The 7,761-nt window shown below is 37.4% G+C and overlaps 1 protein-coding gene across 1 annotated transcript; it reads left to right on the top strand.

Moving 5' to 3' along the window:
* Positions 1-1,151: 1,151 nt before the first annotated feature.
* Positions 1,152-3,131, top strand: LOC112140608 (gastrula zinc finger protein XlCGF26.1; the record flags this gene model as incomplete). Its single annotated transcript, XM_024263607.2, is given in 2 exon segments — positions 1,152-1,485; positions 1,568-3,131. Coding segments are annotated over 2 exon segments (1,853 nt in total), but the record flags the coding sequence as incomplete, so codon positions are not given.
* Positions 3,132-7,761: the final 4,630 nt, after the last annotated feature.

Raw genomic sequence — 7,761 nt, 5'->3', positions numbered from 1 at the left:
ACTTAAAAAATAAGCACATAATCTTAAAAATAACTAAATAAATAAAACGAATAAATTAAAACTAATAATGATATCAGCTCTTCATGAACACTCATCAAATTTTATGCTAAAACAAAGTCATAATTTAATTTTAAGAATTTTAAATGAGAACAGGAATCACATTTGGTCAAAAATGTTCAAAAGCTCTAAATTTGTTAAAGCTAAAGTCACTAAACTTTCTCACATGACTAATTATCACGTATATAACAAGAAAATAGTATTTTTTTCCTAGTTTATATTTGCTGTATTTTTACTTGTTCATTAAAGCTACTTCACAGAAGTGTTTTATTAAAGTTTTTAATGATAAAAGAAGGTTAATGAAATATAAATAAGGGACAACACTAATCTGTTTGTTTAATTTATTCATGTTTTAAATGTCTTATAAAAGTATCGGATCAGGACTCAGTATCGGCAGATACACAAAATCAAATGACTCGGAATCGGATCGGGCCCAAAAAAACCTGATCGGGACATCCCTAGTTGCCATATCCACGCCTCAACCACGAGACTGCGGATGTAAACAGCTTCTACTTTAATAACGGTGGCTCGGGAGAATTGTACAAGTCATTGTTCAAGTCTTTGAGGGAGAACCATTCCAACATTTGATTCTGTCAGCGGTCCTTTGGGATTTACTCACATTTATTTCTTTTTGTCGAGATAAAAGGAGCATTTGGGTGACGTCACTGCAAAACGGCAAATCAACCGTCTCTGGATTTTTTTATTGCGAGTTTAATCCAAAACTTACGGTAGCAGGTCTGTGCTCACTGAAAAATCATGAGACTCCACAGAGCTTTAGGAAACGTTAATTACTCCTTTTATAAATGCAATCATATTACGATTAATGTCAAATTATGTGAAACTGAGTGCATTACAGTATTTTTTGGTTTTAGAAATTCGATCACAAAATCTCTTAAAAGCTGCATCCCTGATGTAAATTGGTTAATTATGGTTGTGAATAAATACCAATCAGCATTTTAGTACTAGTTCTAAAGCATCCATTCACTCCACATTCACTGCATGTGACCTCACTGGGATTATTTGAATAGTGGCATCATTACTGTGTGAAGTAATGAATTCTGTGAGGTTTTCTTTCCTGACAAACAAACTTTATTCTTCTGTTGTTTCTGTCCCCAGATGTTCCACAGCAGTGTGTCTGGATGGAGGTTGAATGTCAGCTCAGAATCCAGGAGAAGAACTCCAGTCTGGACCAAGAAGAACCAGAACCTTCACAGATCAAAGAGGAACAGGAAGAACCATGTGATCATCAGGAGGGAGAGCAGCTTGTTCAGAATCAGGAGACTGAGATGAAGGTGGAGTTTGAGTCTGAATTTGAAGAAACATCCAAAGTCTGTGAAGATCCCACGTTTGAGATGAAGGAGGAGACTGATCATGAGTCCAGCCTGCAGAACATCATCTGGATTCCTGTCATTAGGTTACATAGGATAGGTATGTAAACTGTAAGATTCAGGTAAAGATGTTCTTAATGAAAACAAAAAATGTATTTGATCAAATCTTTCTTTTTCCTCAGATGTTCCACAGCTGCACGTCTGTAAAGAGGAGGAGAGGATCTCCAACCTGAAACAGGAGGAATCCGAGCCTCCACAGATCAAGGAGGAGCAGAAGGAGCTCTACATCAGTGAGGAAGGAGAACAGCTGGAACTGAAGCAGGAGAACCAGGATTTTATGATCACTGACACCAAAGCAGAACCAAGTGAGACCAAAGTTCTGGAAGTAAACAGTCCCATCAGAACCAGCAGTCACACTGAGAATGTAGACCACTCTCCCACATTAGAAAATCCCAGTCTTACAGACACGGAGGAAATCTTGATCAAATGTTGTGTTTGTGGGAAAACCTCCAGTGGTTTATACGGGAATCAGTCCCAAATGAAGCATCAGGATGTATTTGTGTCTGGTGTGACTCTAGGTCTTTGTGAACGCTGCAGAACCAGATTAGATCAAAAGGATTCTGGGACTGTCCAGGTGGAAACTATTTCAGATAAGTTACATTCCTGTGACACCTGTGGAAAGGTTTTTAAAAGATTTAGTAATTTGAAAAATCACATGAAAGAACATCAATGTGATGAAGGAAAAAAACACATGAAGATTCATAAAGCAGAGAAGAAACTTTCATGTAATATATGTGAAAAAACCTTTAGCCAGTATTCTACTTTTGGAGCACACATGAAAAGTCACTCAGTTGAGCGTCCTTTCACTTGTGATTTATGTGGGAAAGGTTTCAAAGAAAATTCTGGTTTAAAACGTCACATGAAGATTCATACAAGTGAGAAGCCACACACTTGTGATATTTGTGGAAATTGTTTCAGAGAAAAGAATAAATTAGATCATCACATGAGGATTCATACAGGTGAGAAGCCTTTCACATGTGAACCATGTGGAAAATGTTTTTCATTAAAGAGAAATTTAAATTATCACATGAGAACGCACTCAGCTGAGAAGCCTTTTAAGTGTGAAACATGTGGGAAATGTTTCGCACGGACTTCTTATTTAAGTGCTCATAGGAAAATTCACACCGGTGAGAAGCCGTTTACCTGTGAAATATGTGGAAAAGCTTTTAGATATCAGTATAATGTAATTAGGCACATGAAGACTCACTCAAGTGTAAACAATTTTACTTGCTTCACATGTGGAAAAGTTTTACAAAGCATCAGTAGTTTGAAAAATCACATGAAAACAAGCCCATGTAAAAACAGCTTTGACAAAAAACAAATGGAGTTTTATAAAGCAGAGAGGAAACATTCTTGTACAATATGTGAAAAAAAATTCAGCCACAATTGTCTTTTAAGGGAACACATGACAAGTCATTCAGAGGAGCGGCCTTTCACGTGTGATTTTTGTGGGAAAAGTTTTAAACGACGTCCACTTCTAAAACGACACCTGATTATTCACACAGGTCAAAAGCTGTTTACTTGTGATATTTGTGGGAAAGATTTCAGACGAAGCGGTGGATTAAATGCTCACAAAACAGTTCACTTAAGTGAGAAGCCTTTCAAATGTGATACGTGCGGAAAAGGTTTTGCATTTCAGCATCTTTTAGTTTGTCATATGAGAACTCACACAGGTGAGAAGCCTTTCAAGTGTGACATCTGTGGGAAATGTTTCACACTTCATGCTTCTTTAGCTGTTCACAGGAGAATTCATACAGGAGAGAAGCCTTTTACTTGTAAGATATGTAACGAAGGATTCAGACAAACTCTTTCTTTAAGAAGACACATGCGTGTTCACACAGATGAGAAGCCTTTTGCTTGTGGCACATGCGGGAAGTGCTTTTCACTAAAGGAACGCCTAGCTTCTCACAAGAAGATTCACACAGGTGAGAAGCCTTTCAAGTGTGACATCTGTGGAAAATGTTTTCTAAGAAACGGTTGTTTAAATGCTCACATTAAAACTCACACAAAGGAGAAGCCTTTTAAATGTGAGATATGTGGAAAATGTTATAAACACAAGTCTCGTTTAGCTTTTCACATGGGATCTCACCAATGAGAAGCCTTTCATAGGTGACACATGTGGAACTGGAAGGTAACTATAATTACGTCACACAGCTCTGTGCATCCTTCAGACTTTATTCACTGTGTTCACAGTAATTTTAGAAGTTTTCGGAACATGTTAGCCACATCGGCTTATTTTCAGAACTACCAACCTTGTTTTTAATCATTGACTCTACAAGAGGACTGGACTGAGCGATGCCTCCTATCTTCATCTCTTCATTGTGACTCGAAATAAGGAACTTTCTCAGGGTGACATCACACTCGCTCAGTCCTGGTCTCTTATACAGTCAATGTTTCCAACATAAAAAAAAAAATACTGTGGCTACGCACTTTGTTGGTACTATTTACATTAATAAATACAGTCCATCAAAGCTACATGTTAGCCGCATTAGCACATTTACAAACTCAACTTTGTCAATAACACGTAAAAAAGAGTGATACCGCTAAAACAAACGCTACTGTCACTATACTAACTTCCAGTCTTGTTGTAGCACATAAAAAACTAGAGTCTGACACTGCTGCACATTAGCTACGTTTTCAACTTGTAAAAAAGCAAATTAAAAGATTTCTTTGTATTTCTAAAGATGGATTTTACTTTAGTTAATTTGAGTTAATCAATGTATAATATGCTCTGGATTATAGGGCGCTGTCTGTTTTTGGAAAAAAAAAAACTTTTTGAAAATACAGTATTAAAAATTCCAAACAAGAATTTTCTTATCTAGTAAAAACTCCTTGAAGCTTCTAAAATGGTTGACTTTTCTTTCAAGATGTGAATAAAAAGATTGGTTTGCTGCTCAGCTCTTTAATGAGAGGAAGAACCAATGAGTTACACTTTTATAAATCAACTTGTGACGTTTAATGTTAAATGAAATGATGTTAATGTATTTTTCTACTGACAATTTATAAACTATATATATTTTTTACCTGATCTGCAATGTGTAGTGATGATTTTTGGAATAATGTGATCATGTAAGAACTCTATTTTGTAACTTGTTAAATGATTAGAACTGGGTTATAACAAAAAGAAATAAGTTTGGCTGGGATTATGTAAATTTAGTTCTTCCTACTCCTTTTTCAAACGATAAATCAAACTCACTTTAGTAATAACCGTATCTAATAAATAGAATGATCCACAAGAGTTCATTGTAATCAGTACTACTAAAATCTATATATGACTGAGTAATTTACACTGTTAAGAGGATGGCATCATCTTCTTTCATTGATTTTCTTTATTTCTTAAATAAGTTTGATATTTTCTATGCGATTCTTTGTTGTATTTTTTTAATTATTACTTGAAAAAAATGACACAAATGAAATCAAGTCATTATTGTATTAAGCTCGCTCTTTAGATAATAAAGTTTTGAAAACCGTTCTGTTCTTTTCTTCTTCTTCTTCAAGTCTAAAAAGCAGTTCTGGGGATGAAGACGTTTCCTGTCAAGATAACACTTTTGATAGGAGGTGCATAAACATTGTATTTCACAAAAGCTCAGAGCTTTATATTGTTGGCGCAATTTTGATTTTACAAAATTGTTATGGATGAAAAAGATATTGAATTATTTTTCTATTCAAGGTTAATTTTGCTTTCTTTCACCCAATGTTTATTCCTGTTAACCTTTTACTCTCTGGGGTGAAATATTGAAGTAGAAAACCACTCCTAAACGTGTTTTCCACGTTTGACACGTCCCCTGGTGGAGGCGTGAGCATCACAGACAGCCCCACAAACGAACAATTTGCTTTTCTAACCCTAACCATAACCGTAATCCTAACCTTAACCAGGAACGATGTCATTTAGAAAAGAGCCAGAGGATTTCTGACCACGTGATCAAAACGAAACCTAAAAAGCCATTCTCCCGAGCCGCCGTTATTGGAGGTGTTCACATCTGCGGTCGGTCTCGTGGTCGAGGCGTGGAAAGAGATGGACGGTTGCAATAAACTCACTCCTGATTGGCGACAGTACTTCCTGTAGATTCCATGACTCAGCTATGACTCGGACCAATCGCTGAAGATTGTTTGCAAATGGCGGTATCCATTTCAGGAATTGACGGTGAAAGCGGCGGCCTACTTTTGCGAGGAGAGGAAGTAATGCATTTCCAATGGGGGACCTCAGTGCTCGATCTGTCCATTGTTTTTACAGTCTATGGTTCCCAGCTCCACCATCCCCCCTGCACAAGGGAATGCTTTTGCTCCTTAGCTGATCGAGGGTGGTAATGTTACCCCATAACCTGCTTTCTGCGTTCTCACTGTCTCTTATGTACAATGTTTTCATGTAAAGTTTGCTTTTGTGCTGAAATGGTGTATTGTTTTTTCTTGTGTCTATACATCGTATGCAATGCGACTTCTATTTTTTGCCACCAATAACCTCACCCTCCTCTTGTCCTTCTGCCTACTCTAAACAAGAGGCATTTATCGGCCGCTTCATGGTCAACCTTGAACTGTGTGTCCTAAGTTTCTAATCTTGTTTGGGTTGTACTATTGGCAGTATATAAAGAGAACTAGCCTGATCCCCTCTCACATTCCAAATAGAAAGTTTCCACTGGTCCTAAAAAGTCAAAATCCCATAGACTTCTATTGAGAAATAAACAGCTATCACTTAATTATTTTGTTCATCACAAGTTATTCAAGTTCTAAACTGACCAATCAGATTCCTCAATAAGATCATCTGGTGCTTGCTGGCCCCCACCTTGAACGTTCAACAAATTTGACAAATTCTCCCCGAGCCTGCTTTCAGTGGGAGAGGTGAGGGTTTGTGAGGTTAACTCCTGCTTAACCTCTGTGTGTTTGTCGATGAGGAAGAAAGTGATCAAAGAACTTAATTTAGTCCGTTTAATAGAAGTTGGATCAGACTTGTACAGACATCTTGGGACGCAAAGACAAAGACTCAGTTCACTTATAGACATTTAGGGTGAGCCTTATCTGGATCCAAGTCAATGTTTGTCAGGACAAAAGAACCCCCCAAACCTCAACACCTTATTGGTCAATGTCTGCCCCCCTGTTGCTGCAGACAATGTAAGTAAGGCTTTGTTCTTCAGTGGAAAACTACCAAAGAAGTCGTTTTAGCCTGACCTAACTGGTTTCGACTGGTCTTCGGCTCCATGGGGTCTTCACCTCATGTGGACGTTCCGAACAGCAAGCACACCGGGGGACGTTTTAAATGTTCTGGAGGTTTAAGCGTGATCCAACCCCAGCATAGCGGTCTGTCTGCCGGCATATTCATCCTTGAGCTCCGCTGGAGACGTCCCTGCATCGAGCTGCAGCCAGAGAACGCGGCGGCAGTAACAGACTGTCAAACTATCCACAGAGTATCCCGCTTTTCTCAGTCTTCAATGTTTTAAAAAACACAAGTTCATTAGAAATGATAAATCTCTATTTCATTGATTACTGTAGTTCAGCAGAGGAGGAAAAGATTTGGTCCTGACAAAAAATGAACATTAAAGTGTTATGGAAATTTTATTTTTGATGTTTTTTTTTATTTTATTTTACTGAACGTTGATTGAAGTTTTGAATTTAAAATGCCCTTCACTTGCACTTGGGCTTTTGTTAGGCATTTTATGTTACAGCCTTTTATTGTTAAGAAAGTTTATCTCAATACAATGTTACAAAATAAAGTATTTTTGATGAAAACTATTAATTTTGTCATTCTTGTTTTCATAATTAATGTAGAACTACTAAATTCCACGAACCACACATTTTTTTCCCTAAAAAAAGGCCAAATGTAAATTTGCGAGTTAACTCTGGACAAAATGCGATTAATCGCGATTAAGAATTTTAATCGCCTGACAGCTATAATATATATATATATATATGGGCTGGGAATGTTGACGCGTTAATGTGCGTGATTAATAAAACATAATGAATCAATCACGCTCCGGCGTCCTGCCCTGCAGCTGTGAGATCAGCGGAATAAAACTCCTTCTAAAATAAACAAACTTTTTTTTACCTCTTTTTTATTAAATTAAAGAGATAATATAGCATTTATTTGTAGTTTTTGGACAAAACCAATCTAAGGCAGAGAACTAAGTTCCTCTGTCGGGTGTAATGCTGCAGCAGCGGTGCAGCAAGCTGTCTGCTATGAGAAATCCAGAGAGGAACCTGACTATTATTTTGTCTTGGGATGGAGACCTAGATGTTTTTTCCGCAATAAGGAGCACGGCTGTTGTCTAAAAATTAAGGAAACATAGCCTGGCTCCAGGGTGGGGCCCCAATGATGCCAATCCAG

Source organism: Oryzias melastigma, linkage group LG17 (assembly GCF_002922805.2).
Source record: "Oryzias melastigma strain HK-1 linkage group LG17, ASM292280v2, whole genome shotgun sequence".
Taxonomy (NCBI): Eukaryota; Metazoa; Chordata; class Actinopteri; order Beloniformes; family Adrianichthyidae; genus Oryzias; species Oryzias melastigma.
This window is presented reverse-complemented; position numbering and strand designations above follow the sequence as displayed.